Source organism: Aethalodelphis obliquidens, unplaced genomic scaffold, assembly GCF_003676395.1.
Source record: "Aethalodelphis obliquidens isolate GAN/ISIS:26980383/991018 unplaced genomic scaffold, ASM367639v1 scaffold20, whole genome shotgun sequence".
Taxonomy (NCBI): Eukaryota; Metazoa; Chordata; class Mammalia; order Artiodactyla; family Delphinidae; genus Aethalodelphis; species Aethalodelphis obliquidens.
The window spans coordinates 14,447,234-14,467,733 of NW_020837964.1; the positions used below are offsets into that span (position 1 = coordinate 14,447,234).

The 20,500-nt window shown below is 45.9% G+C and overlaps 1 protein-coding gene across 3 annotated transcripts; it reads left to right on the forward strand.

The window, feature by feature from the left end:
• The first annotated feature begins 4,787 nt into the window (after positions 1-4,787).
• MARVELD3 (MARVEL domain containing 3) lies at positions 4,788-20,399 on the forward strand. 3 transcript variants are annotated; one of them, XM_027119369.1, is made up of 3 exons: positions 4,788-5,197; positions 7,745-7,833; positions 16,783-20,399. In XM_027119369.1, exons 1-3 carry the CDS (start codon positions 4,809-4,811, stop codon positions 17,418-17,420), a joined length of 1,116 nt encoding a protein of 371 aa, XP_026975170.1. In that variant the 5' UTR covers positions 4,788-4,808; the 3' UTR covers positions 17,421-20,399. The 3 variants fall into 3 exon arrangements, with proteins under 3 accessions (XP_026975170.1, XP_026975168.1, XP_026975169.1); XM_027119367.1 differs by having other exon boundaries at positions 7,706-7,833; positions 16,783-18,388; XM_027119368.1 differs by lacking the exon at positions 16,783-20,399 and adding an exon at positions 11,622-12,343 and having other exon boundaries at positions 7,706-7,833.
• The last annotated feature ends 101 nt before the right edge of the window (positions 20,400-20,500 follow it).

A 20,500-nucleotide genomic window follows, 5' to 3' on the forward strand; every position in this document is an offset into this window, starting at 1 on the left:
TCCTCAGAAAAGAGCCGCTGCTCTTATAAACTTCTACCATCTGCATAACGTCTAACCAAGCATTCCTGGAATAATAGTGGAATGACCAAAAGATGTTACATTTTTCAAGGCAAAAGTGAGGTCAGGGCATTGGTTCCTAACCTTCTACAAAAACTAAAACAAAAGGACATAAACTTTAAATTAAATAAAAACACCATATTTTTATTGGGCTCTAACTCTGAAATATCTTATTTACTTATTTCCTCCTTATCTGTGTTGTTGATGGATTTATTAAAAATTATACACATTAGGATTGTTTTACTTTTAATGCATTTTATGCCATCTTGTACCTTATTCAAGATGTTATGGAAAATATAAGGTCCCTGTCATCTTCCTGAGTACACAGATTCATCTAAGAACTAATGTTATTCACTCAACAATTACTTATTAAGCAGCAACTGTGTGCCATGTATAATAGCAAAGACATCGTCCCAGGGGGCTGACAGACTAGAGAGAGGAAGAGACAACACAAATAAATATATAATTTCAAAGTTTGAGACCCACAGATGAAATGCATGTTTTCCATTCTTCCCCTCACTCTCACAGCTTTATCCCCAAATTTTTGGTTGGGTACCTAGCTACACTTCCCAGCTTCCTTTGCAGTTACCTATGGTCACGTGACTGTCTTCTGGCCAACAAGATGTGAGCAGAAGTGATGTCTCCAACTTGTTGGTCTCACTCTTAAAGAAATGAGGAGAGCCCTTACCAATCCCTAATTTTCTTTCCTTCCTATGGGCTGAAATGTCAACACAGTGTTGACATTTTGGACCTTGTAGATGAGGGCAGCATCTGAAGAGTGACAGAACAACAACATAGAAGGAGCCTGGACTTCCAAGAACTTCAGAGAGTGGAGCCACCAAATGGGCTTGGACTTTTCCAAGAGAGAAATAACTTTCTATCATGCTTAAGATACTGTTGTGTTGGGTCACTGGCTCATCCAGCCCATCTTATAACCTAACTCTGACAAGTCTCAAAGGAACAGGGGATACTCTGAATATGGAAGTTAACAGAACATTCCTATGTGGGGCTCAGGAGCAAGCATTCTCCAAATGAGGGAGCATCAAGGGAAGTGAGATCTTCAGGGAAGAGGCAGGTCAGGCCACGAGGCACAAGATGAAACCACAAAGACTGATGAGCATATCAGCATGTTTCTCCTGGTGTCAAAAGCATGTCAGAGGCAGCTTGAAGGGACTCCCACTGGCCAAATTTGGGAAATTCTAAGTATCAAAAAAATTAATAAGTTATAACACATTATTAGAGAAAAATTGTCTATCAAGTTAAAATAATAGTTTGACTCCGTTTTTGACATCTGACTGCTGACATCTTTCAAGCCCCATCACTCCCCTTCCCCTTCTGTCCCACGTCCGCGCAAGCTGATAAGAAAGCCCAGGTACGCCCTTGACAATGGCAGGAAGTTCACACCATGCAAGTTCTAGTCCACACATAAGAACCTTCACCCCAGTCCTATTCCCAAATTACAATAAAACCCCAAAGCTAGTCACCTCTTCCTGCTTTCTCAAGCCATTTTCAAACCAACCTGGGAAACTGTTCTGCTCTCACCAGAAATCCTCATTATGTGAGCAACAAACATACCCCATTGGTGCATTTTTGACATCGTCAGTCTTGACATTGGAACCAAATTGGGGGTCGGGTGTACAAACTGCTTCTGCAGGATGATCACAAAAGATGGAAGGGAAAGTTCTTCACTATAGAAGAATGCCAATAAATCAATAAATATAGAAAGATTGATAGAGTTAGAAACTACACCTCTGCAACCTCCATTGTAATAATTCATTCAGGCAAGAAAGGTTAAAAAGGAACATACAGTCTCAAAGTTATTAAATACAAATGGGAGGGGTTTCCTTTAAAATGGAGAAGATGATGGACACCACCTTATCCAAGTGATCAAATGTAACATCACCAATAATGGGACAAACTGACATCTGTGCCTCCTGATAGAACATACAAAGAAGGATATAACATCACCTATTTTAATATTCCTGCCAAAAGTATTAAACTAGAATTTAATCATAAGGAAATGATCAGACAAATTCAAATTGAGTAAGTAAGTATTCAGTGGGGAGAGTCATATGTCTGGAACTTACACTCCAATGTTTCATCAAAAAAAGTTTATAGCTATATAGAGAAAGATAAAACAAATGTGGCAAAATACAATGTTTATCAAGGTAAAGATACAAAATAAAGCAAATGAAACAAAAAGGTAAGCTGGTATGAGGGTTTGTTTACTCAAAAAGAAGGTTCCAGAGGCCCAGAGGGAAGGTCTGAGAGAGAAAGGACCATCCTGTGTCTGCTTGTTCACAGAACTCTTCTCTAGCCATAGTTGTTCCGGGTTCAGAACAGGGTTTTGTGCAAATAAATATTTGCAGAAGGTCCCAGGATTTGGCCCCACCTTCTCCACTCTGGGAAGAAAGCTGTTGGAGTTCACAGGAGTGCTTCTGTGGGATGGGGGTTGGTGTCTGAGCAGATAGGCCTGGTGACCCCACCCACCTCGGTTTCCTCCTATCTCACTCCTCACTTCTTAGTCCTCTTGCTTTTTGGCTCTAAATGTTAGTTTTCCCTGGACCTCTATTCTAACTCCGTCTCTCCTTAAAAGAATAACATAGCTGTTGAGGATATGACAAAAACTAGTTAGACCCTACTAGGCCCAAGATGGCAGAAGATTCAACTTCCAGTAGACCTTGAGTCTCATTATATGCTTACTGTAATATGTTAGCATATGCTAAATGACACACCCACAGGCGCCATGACAGTCCTGAGACCAACCATAAAAGGCCAAAAAGTGGGCAGCGGCCCAACTCCTGGAAATCCCCACCTCTTCCCCCCAAATAGTTCAAATAATCCTCCCACTCGTTAGCCTATGAAATTACCCAGCCCATAAAAACGAACCGCCCATATTTCGGGGCTGCTCTCTCCTTCTGAGATGGACTACATTCTGCCTATGGAATAAACCTGCTTTCACTTTACCATGGCTTGCTCTTGAATTCTTTCCTGCACGAAGCCAAGGATCCTTACTTGGTGGCCTGTCCCAGGAACTCGCCTGAGACCTGGGACATGACCATCCTCTCCCATTTTCCTGCAACATCTTTATACAAAGGATGAGGAAGAAGGTAGTCCTCTCTCCCTCCCTACTTTTGCTTTGATTATAAATATGTAGCCCACTTAGTTCTCGAGGCAGACCCCTCTTGCCTGCTCGCCTGTATCCTTCACAAGCATCCTATATTAACAAATCTACATCTTACCTCCCGCTTTGCCTCTCGCTGAATTCCTCCTGTGCCGAGACATAAAGAACCTGAGCTTCATTAAGTCGTGGGACGAGTCGTGTGGTTTCAACACATCCAAAACGGAACTCTCCAAGTTTCCCCAAACCTGGTTCTCTCCAGTCTTCCCATCTCAGTAAAGGGTACCTCCATCCACCCATCCTTTAAGTTATTCCTCCAAACTTCAACCCAGATCTGTCCACTTCTCACCATCAACTCAGCCACCATCACCCCTCACCTGGATTTCTTCAGTAGCTTCCTAACTCATCTCTTGACTGTGTTCTCAGGCCCAAGCAGTCCATCTTCCTCACAGAAGCCAGAGTAATCTTTATTTTTTAAAAACGTAAATCAGAGCAAGCCACTCAGTGTTTCAAAACACTTCAATATTTCCCTGTTGCTCTTTGAAAATGAAGATTCTTCACCATGAAGACCCTGCACCATCTGCTGCTCCACTTCTCAGCCTCATCTCATGCCCCCTCACTCTGCTCGCAGTGACATTCTCTTTTTTTTTTTTCATTTAAAAACTTTTGGAGCATAGTTGATTGCAGTGATCTTCTTGTACAGCTCTCTGCGTAAGTCAGGGTTTCTTTCTTTCTGGAACATTCTCTCAGCTCTCCTCAAGGCTGCCTCCTTCTCTTCTAGGACTCAACTCAAATGTCCCCTTCCCAGATCTATATAAAGAAATCTGCTTCGTCAAAATTTAGACGTCAAATCGTCTTCTCTGTTTCTTGCCAGTTCTCCTTTTCCACACACAGTAGAATGGACGCACGGTACAAGGAGAGTTCATTGCTGGATCTCCCGCGCCTGCTAGGCTAGGGGCTCACACATATTCGTTGAAAGAATTCATTAATAGACGGCAATTTTGTATGTTTTTAAATATCCTTCCTAGGCAAAAGAAAAGGCTAACAATTCTGTGTGGTTCATCATTTTTTTAAAAAACATTTATGAGTCCAGGACTCTTGGATGAACTGGCCTCAAGTTCCCCACAACATAGTTGTTGTAAGGATAGCAGGAGAGGGAGGAAGAGACGGACAGTGGCTGGGGGGCCGGCTGGGTGGCTGAGTGGACGGATGGGTGAGAGAGCGGATGGGTGAACACTCTGGGGAAGCATACCCAAGGTGCTAAGTTGAGAGCACAGTTCCCTAGGCAGCCCATCTTGAGGGGTCGCGAAGCGGATACTTCAGGGCCGACGGGGCACGGCGGGAGGGCGGGAGTCCCCTCCTCTGTGTGTAAAGCAGCAAGGCCCTCCAGGCTCGCACCGCCTCCAGGCGCACGCGCGCCCAGACCCCGCGCCGCGCTCAGCAGCGTCTCCTGCCGGCGCGCGCGCTCAAGTGAACGCTCTCCAGGCCCGCAGCAGGGTTAGTGCGCGTGCGCGCAGGTGAGCGTCCCGTCCCGCCCCGCCCTGCCCCGCCCCCGGGCTTGGCCACCTGCCGGGGAAACTTGTGGATTGTTGCCCTCGGGTCGCTCAGGGGCGGGACGCGGAACAGAGGCATGGAACAACATACGTCGGGGAATCGCGAGTCCCGGGCCCGGCCGAGAGAGCGGGACCCAGACCGGCACCCCCGCCCGGACCGAGAACGCCACCCCGAGAGACAGCGGGACAGAGCCGGGGACCGGCGCAGGGAGAGAAACGGGGGCGGGCGGAAGGACGAGGACCGGGATAGGGGGAGGGACCGGGAACTCCGCCAGGACAGACACAGGGCCGGGGACCATCGTGGCGGTGAACAAAGAGTTTGGGAACAATCCCGCCAGAGTCGGACGCGGGACGGACCCCGGCGGCCGACCTGGGACGCGGCCCCGCCCCTCTGGCCCGCGCCTTGGGAAACCGCGGAGCCACCGCCCCTGCGGAAGGAGGGCCTCGGACGCCGAGGACCAGAAAGGTGAGGTGGGGCAGCGAGGGCCCTCTACCTCGCCCCGGAGGAAGCCTGGGTCTGAGGCCAGTCTGCGCGGTTCTGCTGTCCCGGCTACTTGTCCTGGGAAGCTGGTTTAAAGGAAGTGTCATTCTTCCCTTTTGAGCTCTTAGAGGTGACCTGCGAGGGAAGGAAGACCTTACAGTGCCCCCCCCCCACACACACACACACTCCTTGACCTGAACCTGATGAACAACGCAGAGACCTACCCCCCACCTCCCTCCACCCTCCACCCGCCCTGCCCCCCACCCCCCCTTTAGCAGTGGAAGGACCGGGGACCAGGTAAAGAGGAAGAGAGGACTTCAGGACTAGAAAGGGAAGAGGTGGGAAGGAGATTGGGTGGGTTGGGTTAATCTGAGGCCCCTCTCTGACCCCCACCCATGTGGTCACAGGACTGCCCCTTGGGGCTTCAGACCCTTGTCCTGTGCTCCACAACCAGCCCTCCCCAAAGTCCCGTTCCCTGGAGGCCCGGGCCTAATAAAAGACCAATGAAAAGCTAATAGTTTAATGTGTAATCCCTTCCAGGGGTATATGCATTTCAAAACCAGACAGCTGGGAGAAGATACACTTTTAGCCAAAGAACTGAATGTACCTAAAACTCTGCACAAAAGGGCAGAGATTTTTTCTCCCCCTTTGTCAGTGAGGTCTTTCTGGGCAGCCTCCTTCAAATCCCATGATTGTGTCAGACCCCACCCTCCTGAATGAACAAACTTTGCCATCACTACCTTGTAGAACAGAGTTCCCATAAGCCCTGTGGGGTGAAAGCATCATGACGTTCTGGAAGACTGTGAGCTGGAAGAGGGTAAGGATGGAAGGAAAGAGAGGTGGTGGTCCTAGACCCCACTCCCCCTCTAGGGAAGTGGTCTTTTTTCCATTGCACATTCCATCCAACTCCACAAATATTACTGAATGCCCATATTAGATGCCAGGCCAAGAAGGAGACAGGCAGGTACTGGAGTGATGACTGCCTTCCGGTTTTTGCCCTCGTCCCTAGGAGGAGTCCAGGCTCCTCTCTGCTATGGAACTTGGAGGCTTAAGCCCAGTCTCTCTTCTGGTTGTGTCCACACAGCGGGAAAGCTATTATCCTGAGTTTATGTTACATTATCTAGAACTAACTAGCCAAACTGTGACAAAGGGTGTGCCCAGTTACAGTCACAGGCACTGGCTACTGTCTCCCTGCCTAAAGCCACACTGCATTGCAACTGCCAGGCCTGGGAGAATCCAGAGCTTCATGTTTAGGTTTCCTTCTAAACTGGTGTCCTGGCCCCCCTGTCCCCACCCCTGCCAAGCCCCAAAGCTAGTGAAGGGAATACTTTGCTTCTTTTGCTCACAGTTAGTGGTTTAAAACCAAGAGCAATTTATTTCTGTCTCTCCTCCACATAATAAGCATGTATTTAATGGATGGGAGGTAGGGCCAGGAACTACAGAGATCTACTCACGGTGTCCACAGGACACTGACAAGTAAACAGACCAATTTGCAGCACCTGTGAAACGTGCCACTCCAGCGGCGGGACAGACACAAAGAGAACAGAACTGGGGCCCTGACTGGGCTCTGGAATGTTTGGAGGAGATAGCCTCAAAGCTGAGTTCTGGAGAAGGAGCAAGAGGCTGTCTCAAGCAGAGAAGTAGTTTCCACGGTGACCTGGAGGCATGGGAATGCAGGTCTTTTGGGGCGGGGAGAGGGGCAGTTCACTATGGCTGGGTCTGTGAACATGAGGTTGTGAGTGGAGAGAGATGAGCACAGGCCCTCCCTTGCTGTGCTTAAAGTTTCGACTTTATGGATTTCAAATGCAAAAAATACATGGTGAGATCTATGTTCTAGAAGGATCCCTGGAGCCCAGCTTGTAGAATGCAGCCCCCACCGTTCACCACTGAATCTTGGACAAAGCCCAGGATGTGCTGGATAAAGTGATAAGGAAGGGTATGGGGGGGGCGGGTGGTGAGGAGAAGGAACAGAATATTCCAGGGCTGGCAGAGGAAGAGGGAGAGATGTGAAGATGTCCAAAGTTGTCTGTACCACCCATAGCCTAGAGAATGATTGTGGATTCAACTCTTTCCAAAGTAACAAGGGAAGGAAGAGAATGCCAGCCTGGGCATCAGTCTTGTGAATGCAAACTAGTTTTGAAGAGGGCCTAGTCCTCACTGAACTGAAAAGCTCCCCCAGGTGGCTCCCAGCTACCTGTTAGATATCCCCCGCAACACACACACACCCTCCCCCGCAGGCCAAGCCAGCATGGGAGGCAGGGCTCAGAATTACTGAGATAAGTGACGTGCTTAATTAGCAGAACTGGGCCAAGTGTTTGCAGGCCTTGTATAGCCAATAAACCAGAAAATCCTCTGGAATATGAAATCTGTGGCAGATTTTCTGTTCTGTGCATTCTTTAATGTGGACACCAGCGTGAGGTGTCCAGAATTCTAATGCTGAACAAGCTATTGAATTTGAAGCCCGCTAATGGCCACACATGTGTTTGATTATAGTGAGCCCACTTCAGGGAGATATCCGCTTTCGACCCTCAGGCCTGGAGTACAGGAAGTGGAATATTACCAGTCAGAGGCTGAAGGGCTCCTGGAATGCCACAAGTGCAGATACCTGTGCACCGCGAGAGGTGAGCCATTTTGAAGGCAGTTTGACCAATTACTTACCGTTGCTGGTGGTTCTGGATGGGGTCCGAGATGATGGAGCAAAAATTCAAGCCGACTTCCCTTTTGGTTTCCTCGTATTTTCGTTTTCATACCTGCGTGAAGTTCACACTTTCTAAAGAAGGGTAGGAACATCTGAAAGGGGCGGCTAGGTTTCCCGTGTTTCTCCTCGGACGGGCCCGGATGTGGTGAGGCAGTCGTGCCTGCAGTTTTCAGAGCCAGCTCTGAGTTGCCGGCTGTCAGAGGCGGACCCCTCTGGCAAGGCAGGCCGAGTTAAAGAGAGATCACCGGAGATGGCAGCCAGGTTGAGCTCATGCCACAGGACAGGAGATCTGATGCCTAAACCTGCCATCATGGCTTTTAAATGTTGTTGACTGAGACCCACAGTAAGAAATAGGTTTCACATTAAGAACAAGTTCACATGTGCGCGCATGTGCACACACACGTCATGAAACAACACACCATCACCTACGAAGGGCAGTAACTTCTATTTCATTGAAAACAAACAAAAACAAAAAACCACACTTATTAGAATCCACAGTATGAAGAACACTTAAATAATATCATGTGTCAGCTCCAAATGTGGTTTCCCAGAGTTCCCATCCTAGCACCAGGCCTGGCCTTGCCAACAATGAAGAAAATCTGGTTTGTCAGGGTGAAGAAAATCTTACCCTTATGGCTCACATGATTGGGTAAGAAATTTTCCTCAGCTACCTATGACTAAGAGGGGAAAACTTCTTGGCCTAAGGGGGAGAAATCATGGAACTTATACCTGAAGATGTCTCTTTTTTATTTATTTATTTTTGGCTGCATTGGGTCTTCATTGCTGCATGCGGGCTTTCTCTAGTTGCGGCGAGCGGGGGCTACTCTTCACTGTGGTGTGTGGGCTTCTCATTGCGGTAGCTTCTCTTGTTATGGAGCACAGGCTTTAGGTGTGCAGGCTTCAGTAGTGGCACATGGGCTCAGTAGTTGTGGCTTGCGGGCTCTAGGGCATAGGCTCAGTAGTTGTGGCACACGGGCTTAGTTGCTCCGTGGCATGTGGGATCTTCCCGGACCAGAGCTCGAACCCGTGTCCCCTGCATTGGCAGGGGGATTCTTAACCACTGTGCCACCAGGGAAGCCCCTGAAGATGTCTCTTAGAGTGATTACAATGAGATAAATTATTATGGGATTATGTAGAACTTTCATGGAAGAGCTCTAGGCAATCCAGGTACAAGAATCCTCACTCTAGTTTACGTATGTTGGCACACCCCGTTGCTTTTAATTCTCTCAACAACTCCTGAGGCTCAGAGAGGTACAGTAAGTTATACAAAGTCACACAGCAGTTAAGTGGAAGAGCTGGAATTGAAAGTTAGAGCCTGACTCTAAGGCCTGAAGTGGTTTACGTGCTTGACCTTCTTTTCTCGATGATATAAAGAATAGGAACAAGCCAGACGCTCTTTAACAGGTTTCTCTCTAGAGGTATTCTTCTTCAGCGATTGATTTACCAAGAGGAGAGGGCAGAGCTTGAAGCCCCTGATTTAGCTTTGATTGCTTCTGGCTGTTTGGTTGGGCCTAGATGTTGGGTTTCTGAGTCAAGATAGTGAAAGGATAGTTCAGCAGTCAGAAGCTAACAAATGAGGGCTTATAAAGATCTCTGGACACGCAGGGACCCACATAAATACACAATGCTGTGTTGTGTTGAGAGCAACAGCCATTCAACACTGGGAATTTGTCTCAAACAGGAAATTCACACCTGGGTAAAGGTCACCTGAAGATTTTCAGGCTCGTCTTAGAGTAGATCTTTTGTGATTTCTTTTCCTCATCAGTGAAATCATGTCCTCCTCCAGCAAACTGGCAAAAATGGGAGGCAGCTGTGGCTCTCTCTAACTTCCTAGGGAGACCCTGCAGTTTGGGCTGAGTCACCCTTAGGAAGTTCAGTGGAACACTGACAAAAATAGATAAGCCCCGAATTCACGGTTACGGGCAAGACTCCTCAGCTACTAAAATCTTTAAAGGCTGAGGATAAAGATCAGATAAACAGCAAGTACAGACGTCACGTGTGCATATCAGATCACTAGGAATCCTGTCATATATAGGTTGTGTTATAGGTTTATTATTTGGAGGGACTGGTGAGGAATTACAAGTTCCCTGGGGAGAAGGTACATGGCCTGCTCCCCTCCTGGCTCCCTCCGATGATTTGCATTTGGAGCAGCTTCCCCTTTCCCTTTTGTCCTTTTCCTCTTTCTTTAGACCTTTGGTGCTCAAATCATGATGGAGAAGATTGTAAAAGGAGAGCTAGGCCAGTGTAACAAGGAAATTGTGAAGAAAAAAAAAAGGGTGATGTTTGCATTCAGCTTCATGCAAGGGCTTGATGTTTCCCTTACTTGCAAACCATCCTTAAAAATTTAATTTCATTCTCTCTCCAAACGTTGTAATCTCTATAGTCAGTGGTGCTGTCTCTCACTCAGAGCCTGGAGGTTTAGGTTTTGAGATGGCTTCTCACTGCCAGTGGCATTGACTTGTGACCACACTGAAAAGGTTCAGAGGGACAGTGGTGGGGGTTTTGCCCCCCAACTTGCATTCTCCCTCCCCCTTTTATATGCTTATTTAATACCCTAACTCAGTGCTTATGGGACTGAGCCTATGTCAGCACGTACAACTCCCAGCTCAGAAGTACCCAGCTTTATATTATGCTGAGAGAAAGAAGTAACACACATAAGAGTACATTAACTGTATGATTCCATTTGCATGAAATTCGAGAAAGACAAACCTAGTTCCTAATGACAGAGAGCAGATCAGTGGTGGCCTGAGGAGGAAGGTGAGGGGTTGACCCCAAGGGGTGACTAGGGAACTTTCTGGGGGGATGAAAACAGTCTATATCTTGATTATGATTACATGGCATACACAGTTGTCAAAACTTACTAAGCTGTTTGCTTAACGTGGGTCATTTTGTTGTGTATAAGTTATATAACAGTAAAGCTGACTTTAAGGAAAGTAGCCAGCTTTGGTGGAAGATCTGGGGCTCTTTCATCGTCCAAGATAAAGCAGCCAAGGGTCCTGAAAAAATCCAGCCCTGGGAAAATATCACAGCCCAGATTTGCTCTTTAGGGAAACGAAAAGAAAACAAAATTAAACTTTAAAACATACTTATTGAATTAAAGTCTAAGAACAGTAAAACCAATTATGTTTCTCTAATTCAGTAAGCCTTATAGGTTTAATTAACTTAACCTTTCCTATTCCTAATATATGTGAACCACGGTTAACATTGTGATGGATAACTTCCATGCTTTTTTTCTAACGTCATTATATTTTTTAAGCACTATAAGTTCCTTCAAATTTGGAGAAATTTCCTCTTTCAAACTGAAGATGGCCACAAAACATGTCTAAAGAGGATATAACTATTTTTCAGTCTTCTTGGCAGGGAAGGGCTAGGGCAGAGAATGTTCTTGCCTTCCATAAAGGACACCTTTCTTTCTGCTCACTGGCCTGATTTCTGCCCCCATCGTCCTGCAGCCCACCTGGAGCAGGCTGCTTTGCTCTTTTGAGAGTTACCCTTTTCAGTCCAAAGTACCTCTGACATCATTTCTGGAGACCACAGTTCCCTGCTACCATCTAATGCTAATCATGTAGCTTTGGCTGCTCAGGCCTTGCAGGGGGCAGAATAAAGAGCTGGCTGTGGTGTGAGCTGCCACGGGGAAGATAAGCCTCAAGGTGAAAGTCTCCAAGTGCAAAGTAGCATCTCTCAAAATGGTAACACGCCCTTCTTTTGCAGCCTGCTGCCAAATGCTGGAGGTTCTCCTGAACTTGCTGATCCTGGCCTGCAGCTCTGTGTCTTACAGTTCCACAGGGGGCTACACGGGCATCACCAGCCTGGGGGGCATTTACTACTACCAGTACGGAGGGGCTTACAGTGGTTTCGATGGTGCTGACGGGGAGAAAGCGCAGCAGCTGGACGTCCAGTTCTACCAGCTAAAGCTGCCCATGGTCACCGTGGCAATGGCCTGCAGCGGAGCCCTCATGGCCTTCTGCTGCCTCCTCATCGCCATGGGCGTCCTGCGGGTCCCGTGGCATTGCCCCCTATGGCTGGTGATTGAAGCCTTGTTGGATGTGCTCATTGCTGTGGCATACATCCCAGCCTTGTACTTCTACTTCCACTACCTCTCGGCTGCCTACGCCTCTCCCGTGTGTAAGGAGAGGGAGGCGCTGTACCAGAGGAAAGGATACAGTGGCTTCAGCTGCAGTTTCCATGGGGGAGACATAGGTGCTGGAATCTTTGCTGCCCTGGGCATCGGGGTCTTTGCCCTGGGGGCCGTGCTGGCCATAAGGGGTTACCGAAAGGTTAGGAAGCTGAAAGAGAAGCCTGCGGAAATGCTGGAGTTTTAGGCTTTTTAAAACGTTCCGGGGCTTCCCTGGTGGCGCAGTGGTTGAGAGTCTGCCTGCCGATGCAGGGGACGCGGGTTCGTGCCCCGGTCCGGGAAGATCCCACATGCCGCAGAGCCATGGCCGCTGAGCCTGCGCGTCCGGAGCCTGTGCTCCGCAACGAGAGAGGCCACAACAGTGAGAGGCCCATGTACTGCAAAAAAAATTAAAAAGTTCCGAAAAACTCAAGTGATGGAAGTTACTCTGAACCACTGTCTTTCGTGGAATATTTTGTTGCAGAACTTGCCAACACTTGGAAAGTAACAGACCAATTTTAGTTTGCTGGGCCTAGCTCCAAGGTACATAGAACAGCACTGCCTGATGTAATAAACCCTGGTCCTGGAGCCCTCTGTTGGCAAGGGACCAACCAAAATTACTTTAAAAAACAAAAACAAAACAACAACAAAAACAACCAAAACTAGAGCCCAAGACCCACAAGGAAAAGGCATATGCTGCAGCAAAATGCACTTCTTGAGTGAATAAAGGGAGATAACCAAGTGAATTTGAAGAACCTTATCCTCAAAGTTCACGAAAAGCCACACAGACATGAAAAAACATTTCGGCCTGAAGTTCTCTCATAACAGCGGTCTTAAGCAGATTAGCCTCGAATTTTTTCCTCACTGAACTCTAGGCCCTTCACTTCCTTAATGCTCTGGATGGCAGGGGATGGGGATGCCTGGGAAACTGCTGCTGTAAGATGGAAGCTGGAGGGAGACGTGGGCTGAGGAAAGAGCAATCAGATTAATTCACTGGGTTGCAAAGGAGGTATTCTAACAAGCCCCTTACAATGGGCTTGAAAGCTCAATAAGTGTTTTGTACCTCTTGTAAATGTACCATTGTACGACGAATTCAACCCGACATCTGGAATTCAGGATCCATCCAAAATTAAAGAAAGTAAAATCTTTCCCAGGATAAGTATGCTACTTTTGGCCAGACAACTTCATGGGTTCTTACTGCATGTTAAATTAGGACTTATGGCCCATTATAATATATTCTTGGTACAAGTGAATATGTTCTTTGCTTTACGTGACTCCAATAAAAATCCAAAGAAAAATTTTAATTTGGAGGTGATGGTTCTCTTTACAATATGTTTATAATATTATTTTCTTTTCACATTTAAAAGATGAGTTCCATTTGGGTTTACAAAAGGAAATACATATAGTTGCTTGTATATGATTAGAAAACTTCTTGAAGAATATATAAGAATGTATTAACAGTATTTGCTTCTGGAGAGGAAATTAAAAATTTTTTTTCATTTTATGTAAGACTTGACTGCACATGTCTTAGCCTTATTTTAGAAAAACATGTTTTAATTTGATTTGCTTTCCTCAGTTTTTTCACATTTACAGTGAAAAGGCAGATAGTAGATGTTTAGTTAAGCAGAATATTAAATGATCAGCCACAAAAGCAGCCTCACCCCAAAAGATGCTATTTTACAACAAAAATCTCCTGTCTGTTTCAGTTTCCACTTCCCTCTACAGTTTATCCCTCCATAGGGATAAACCGCTAGCTCTAGTAGGCCACTCTTTTCTTTTCTCCTGATGTCTGTGAATCTTTCTGCACTAACAACATGCTTGGAAATACTTGAACCTGCTCGATGTTTTCAGCAAAGCCAGGTCAGGCCTGGCTGGTGCTCTGATAATATCCAGTGGCCATATTTCTTCATCATTGGCCCCAGCAACAGACCATTATTCCTCTTGATTGTTGCAGTCAGTGGAGTGGTTGACAAGATCTATCAATAGATATATTACATTTCAGCCTGGCAGATATGGGCTGCGTGGACTATGCTGCTGCTGTTTTGGCAGAATCTTGTCCCAGAAGGAAACATTCAGGTTGCCCACATCTTGTAGTAGCACAGTATCCCTGCTTCCCTTCAGGGGGTGAGAGATTAACTGCATGCAGAAGGAAAACCAAGGCAGAGAAAAGGTGTTGGGTGGGGGAGATAGCTACTCCCCGTGAATTAGAATGATGTCTGGGTCAATTAATTTGCGCTGCTTGTAGGGAGAGAGTAGCCAGTAGCTTATGGTGCCTGGGAGGAGAGTGGGCAGTTCTGGTCTGATGTTATTTTCAGATTTAAATTAGAGGAATGTAGCTTCTCAACTGTCAGAGCCCGTAACTGCTGCATTCCGTGGACCTCCTAGGAATTTGTGTGGGCCCAGCAGGAGATGGAATCAGCAAGCTCAGTAGCTGTTGCCTAAGTACATTAGACACACTCGTCTTTAGCTGCCCAGTTTATAAACGTTGTGGTACCCCCTTGTGTATCAGAGGGTTTTCCTGACTTCTGGGAAACCATGCTTTTCATAAATTTGTCCCTTTTCTTCTTTTTTTTAAAAATATTTATTTATTAATTTTGGCTGCACCGGGTCTTAATTGCAGCATGAGGGATCTAGTTCCCCAACCAGGGATTGAACGCCAGGCCCCCTGCATTGGGAGCGTGGAGTTTTCCCCACTGGACACCAAGGAAGTCCCTGTCCCTTTTTTTCTTAAATCTCTTATTAATCCCCTTTATTTTATTTTTTTTGGCCGCATTGGGTCTTCCTTGCTGCGCACGGGCTTTCTCTAGTTGTGGCGAGCAGGGGCTACTCTTCATTTCAGTGCCCAGGCTTCTCATTGGGATGGCTACTTTTGTTGCGGAGCACAGGCTCTAGGTGCCTGGGCTTCATTAGTTGCAGCACGTGGGCTTAGTAGTTGTGGCATGCGGGCTCTAGAGCACAGGCTCAGTAGTTGTGGCTCACGGGCTTAGTTGCTCTGCGGCATGTGGGATCTTCCTGGACCAGGGATCAAACCCATGTCCCCTGCATTGGCACGTGGATTCTTGACCACTGCGCCACCAGGGAAGTCCCCTCTCCTTCCATTTTATATATGTTACTGGGTAGCATCACTGTCCACTTGTATAACATTTTATAATTTTCCAGGTATTTTCACATACTTGCTTTCATTTGGGCCTCATCCCAGCCCTGTGGGATAAGACAGGGAGGCGTTACCTTCATTTGTCAGGTGAAGTGTCTGAGGCTTAGAGTCAGTGACTTGGGCACAGTCACAAGGCAGTAAAGAGCGGGGATGCGAGCCTGGCATTCCCACTCTAGGTTCATATGCTTTTCTCTTCATTCTCATCTCTGACCCCTGAGAGAACAACAGGAGACCTTCTCCCAGGAAGACGCCTAACGAGAGGCTGGGGCCCCTGTCAGTGACAAATGAAAGGTGACTTTGGACAAGTCGACATTCATCTCCATTCACCTCTTGGCTTCCACTGCCTCATGGCATTTGCGGGTTCCTTAAACTTCTAAGAACCCCCCCAAGTGAACAGGCCAAGTATCCAGCAGTAGGATCCTGGCTGAATAGACTGGTCCACCCACACAGCGGGCTTGGAGGCCACATAACAGAGCATGTGGACACTGTAGGAGCTGATCTGAAAACATCTCCAGGAAGAGTAAAGCACGATGCAGAGCAGAGCGTGTGGTGTCCTCCGTGTGACACAAGCAGGGAAAGGGGGGATGAAATTCAGATTTGAGTGCTTTTACTTGCATAAACGAACGCTGGAAAGTTATATCAGAAAATAATGAAAGTGGTTGGGGGTAGAGAACAGGGTGGACAGGGACATGGGTGATTTTTCTCAGTTTATGCCCTTTTATGTCATTTTGATTTTTTTTAAACTTTACAATTTGAAATAATTATAGATTCACAAAACGTTGCTAATATAGAACAGAGATCCTGTGTATCCTTAACCTGGTTTTCCCCAGTGGTGACTATAGTACAAAATCACAACCAGGAAATTGACACTCTCCAGAGCTTAGTTAGACTTTACCAGTATTACACGCACTCACGTCTGTGTGAGTGTAGGTCTGTGCGGTTTTATCACCTGTGTAGATTCATGTGACCACTGCCACAATCAGCTACAGAACTGTTCCATCACTGAACTTCCCCACGCTCCCCACTTATAGTCACACCCATCCCCCTCCCGCTCCCCCAATCCCACTCCTCCCTGACAACCACTAATCTGTTCTCATTTTGAGACTGTTATGTAAATGGAATCATACAGTATGTAACCTTTTGAGACTGGCTTTTTTCACTCATCATGAATCCCTTGAGATCCATCCGAGCTGTTCCGAGTATCAGCTGCTCATACCTTTTCATTGCTGAGTAGAGTTTCCCCTGGGGATGGCTGTACCAGATTGTTGAACCATTCGCCCATTGGAGGGCATTAGGGTTTACTGTGACATCTGTGTACATGTTTTTGTGTAGACCGAAGTTTTCATTTCTTTAGGATGAATGCTCGGGGGTACAGTTGCAAGGTCACATGGTAAATGTATGTATAGTTTTTAAAGTAACGGCCAAAAGTTTTTCCACAGTGGCATTTTGATTTTCAAACATGAGTATTAAAAAACAAAAACCAAGGATGTTAATGTTGAGTCTGACCATGTCCTCACAATCAGGTGGTATTTCTCTTGCCTGACCTAGAGAGCTTTCCTGGGTAAGTGACGTCAGTGTTAAATTCCCAATCTCTCTCCTCCTAGGTGTGATACAGATAGTGGAGGTGATATTGAATGGGATGGTTCTCATGTGTATCGTGGCCTCCTACTTTGTCCTTGCTGGATTCAGTGCCAGCTTTGCCAGCGGCGGTGGCTTTGGGAACGGCTATTACTCACCGTTTGAGGGCACTGAGCTGGAGCAGGTTCGGCAGCTGGACCAGCAGTACACGATCCTCCGGGCGCCCCTGATATACAGCGGCGTGGCTGTTTCTCTGGGGCTGGGTGTCCTCACCTTGGGTGTTTTACTCCAAGGAGCCAAGAGTCTAAACAAACTGCCGGGGAAGTGGCTCCTCTTTGAGGCCGCCTTCAGCCTCCTCGCGGCATTGGGCTACTGCGTAGGCATCGGCCTTTACCTCCATGAGGCCTTGCGGATCAATGCCACAGACACCTGCAGGACAAGAGAGAGGGTCTATGCCCGCAGGGGTCTCACCTGGATGAACTGCCAGCTGGCAGGCACTGATGGAGCAGCAGCCACCTTTGCTTGTCTTCTGGTGGTGATGTATGGCGCCAGCGTGGTGCTGGCCCTGCGGAGCTACCGAGAACAGAAGCACTACAAGGACAGCCAAGAACAGCACAGCAATTATAATGACGCACCAGAATACCTGTGGTCTGGGATACTCTGAGATCTACTACTGGAACCTAAAAGTCAACCCAGCTTCCTTATTTCTCTCAAAAACCACATTACATAAATGTGGTTTTCATGTACTTGATTTTATAAATGTTCCCTTTGGCACCAGTGCAAAGCTAGATGATCATCCCATTTTTCTATCAATGTCTTTGTTGGCTGAGAGCTAGAAAAAAATACCTCCACCTTCGCTACAAAGATCAACATTGGAAGTTTGCATATACGCTTATGGTTTGACTCTCTTACCAAATGGTAAGGTAATAATACTAAGTAGCCAGAGAAATTCTGAAAGATGAGAACAACACATCAGGGGTAGCAGGCCCAGTGTTACAGTGGAAATAGCTTGCCTGACCAAACTAAAGTCACTAAGAAAAACATGCCGTTTCCCCCTGTATTTGATCCCAGGGGAATGATTATAAAGCATTTGTGTGGTTAGATTCCAAATGAGTAATTACATTCTGGCTCTCTCCTGGAAGAAAACTCTCCTGCCCATTCGACAGTATACCATGACTGCATGGGTCCCAGAGGTTGGATCCCTGAAACCTGAAGACAGGTAGGTGCTTTTAGCATGCATGTTCCTCCTCGGGATTCCTGGGGTAGGGCTCAGATAAAATGGTTTTTGCCACCTTTCCAAGCTAGTTGCTTTCTTGTTTCAAGTCACTTGATTGGAATTCACTTTCCTGAAATATTTTATAATTTCCTGAAATATGACGCCTCCAAATAGTGAGAAATAAAATTCATAAACTTCTTAAACGTGTTATTCAGCTGAGTACAAAGATAAAGCAGTTGATTTTACTAGACTATACAGGCATTTTGGAGCCTTCTTTGTTTCTGCATCCCTTCCAGCGCCCTACAGAGTAGGCCTTCAAAGGTCGATTGTAATCTCTCACAATTCTGAATTGTTTCCATAATGTAACAGATCATTAACACTGAATCTCAAAAATAAAGTTCTTTCAGTAATTTTAACCTAAAGTTTTATAGCTGTGCTTATACTTTACAATTAGTCTCAGATATTCCGTTCATGTAAGATGCAACTAGAAATATACATGTTCTTATTATAAAGGGTAGTTTTTCTAGTTGCCATCTTTTTTAATAACATTGTTTTATTTTCATATTATAAATGAGACTAAACTACTAATAAGTTCAAACCAAATTTTTAGTACACTTCTAAAAACAGCAATTTTGACAGAAATCTCAGACTGTCTATACAGTTAGTAAGAAATCAGCAAACGTAAGCCCGTTTCAATGTATGCCAAAGTGGCTATTAAAAAAATTCAGTCAATGTCATTTTCCTCTGATGTGTGTTGGCCATTTTTACCCCTGCATGTTTGCTGACTCTTTTCTCTGGAATATATTACCTTTCCTCTCTCCTCTTAAATCCTTCCTATTGCTAGTTCTTATAGAACCTATCCAAGGTGAAGGATCAAAACTAAACCTCAAACAGAAATGAGAAAATATCTAGATTCTACTTTTACAAAAAGTAAAGCTTGGAGGAAAACAACAACTAGAAGTCTACACTGCTAGCTTAAAATACAAACACCAGTGCCACAGAAAGCCGCTTCTGCTCACCACCTTAGCCCGAGGCAGTGGCTGGAGTCCCGCAGAGTTTTCACTGAGTGGTAAGACAAGTCTAACAGCAGCAAAAATCAAACAACCCATTTCCCACCCGAACCCCCCCAAAAAAACTTCCCAACACACACTATTCTCACCTAGGATTTATTCCCTGAAACATACCCTGAGTAGAGCTTTGCCCGTGTCTGGGTCCGGGGCTTGGAAAAATGAGGACTTTGGCCACTGCGACCCCTGTGTGGTGCACTGGTCCAGCTCAGCTCCTCTCAAATCACTGTAGCGACATTCAAAATGCCTTAGCAAAACTTGCCTTAGTTACTACCACTTGGCAGGTTGGCAGGTCAAGATTTCTTACTCACATTTTACAGATGAAATGAAGGTTCAAGAAGGCTAAGTGGCTCGCCCAATGGTTGACATTTCATTGACTGCTCACTGTGTCGGGTCCAGTACTGAGCTAAGGAAGCATTTGTTGACATCATCTCATTTTAGCTCACAGCTGTTGAGAGAGAGACTATTATCTCCATTTAACAATCGAGAAAAAAACACCTGCCTTGGAGAGGTGACCTTAACTAAAGTCAAATCTTTTTAAGTAGCAGAGGAAAAACTCAGACCCAGTGAATCACACACGGGAACGTGTTCTGAGTGACTAACGTGCTCTTGTGGTGCGCGATGTACCAGGGAGACAATATCACACGAAGGAGAGAACACACTCAGAGAAGTTCACTTCTGCCACCCTGTAGGCAGGTGTGCGTGTCATGGAACCGAGGTATGAAAGTAGATGGTGGCATTGAGCCCAGCACATTGGAGGTGCTCAAGGAACAGTTGGTGAACCAAGTTTTCAAAATTTCATTCTGCTAAACGAGGAGGACACCTGCAAAATGATTTCAACTGGGCCTTTATTTGGAGTGAGAGGTAGCTAATCTTGCTTGGAAGTCCAGAGATTATGGGAGACAACCAATGGGGAGAGAGGAGGGGAACAATTTAGAGGCTTAGCTAGATTAGACGTACTGTGTGAGCCAAAACTCACCACTGTCTTAAATTCTAACACCAAAGCCATTAGGACAGACAAGGTGGCCAGATTACCCACCTAGTTCCTCTGTATCACTGGTAGTTCTGTGGTTTGTTTAAGAGGAGCTGTAGGTTATTTACAAATTAAGTTCCCTCTAGTCAGCTAATAACCTGCATGGAAATAAGGACCATGCTTCCTGTCTTTGGGATTTCTTTAAACATATAAACCAAGTTAGAATATAATATTTCTTAATGTAAAAAATCTTTATTGCTATTTCAGCTTAAATGGTGATCAAAAATATTTATTCTTGCCTTAACTCATAGCTTCATAGAGTGTTATGGAATGTGGTTTCATTTGTTATCTTCCCCTACAACAAGAAAAAGCAGAAAAATCCTAAAGGTGCTTTTGGTTAAGAAACTAATTTCACATACAAGTTAGAGAAAATTACAGTTTCATGCTAAAATAAAGTACTTATAAAATAACAGGTACTCCATTTTAAA

What these genes read in the sequence shown, in the direction of transcription:
- MARVELD3 (XM_027119367.1), top strand. Translation starts at nt 4,809, where the DNA reads ATGGAACAACATACGTCGGGGAATCGCGAGTCCCGGGCCCGGCCGAGA. An exon ending in GGACGCCGAGGACCAGAAAG is followed by an intron (nt 5,198 to 7,705) that starts GTGAGGTGGGGC and finishes GTTTGATTATAG; the next exon opens with TGAGCCCACTTCAGGGAGAT. An exon ending in ATACCTGTGCACCGCGAGAG is followed by an intron (nt 7,834 to 16,782) that starts GTGAGCCATTTT and finishes CTCTCCTCCTAG; the next exon opens with GTGTGATACAGATAGTGGAG.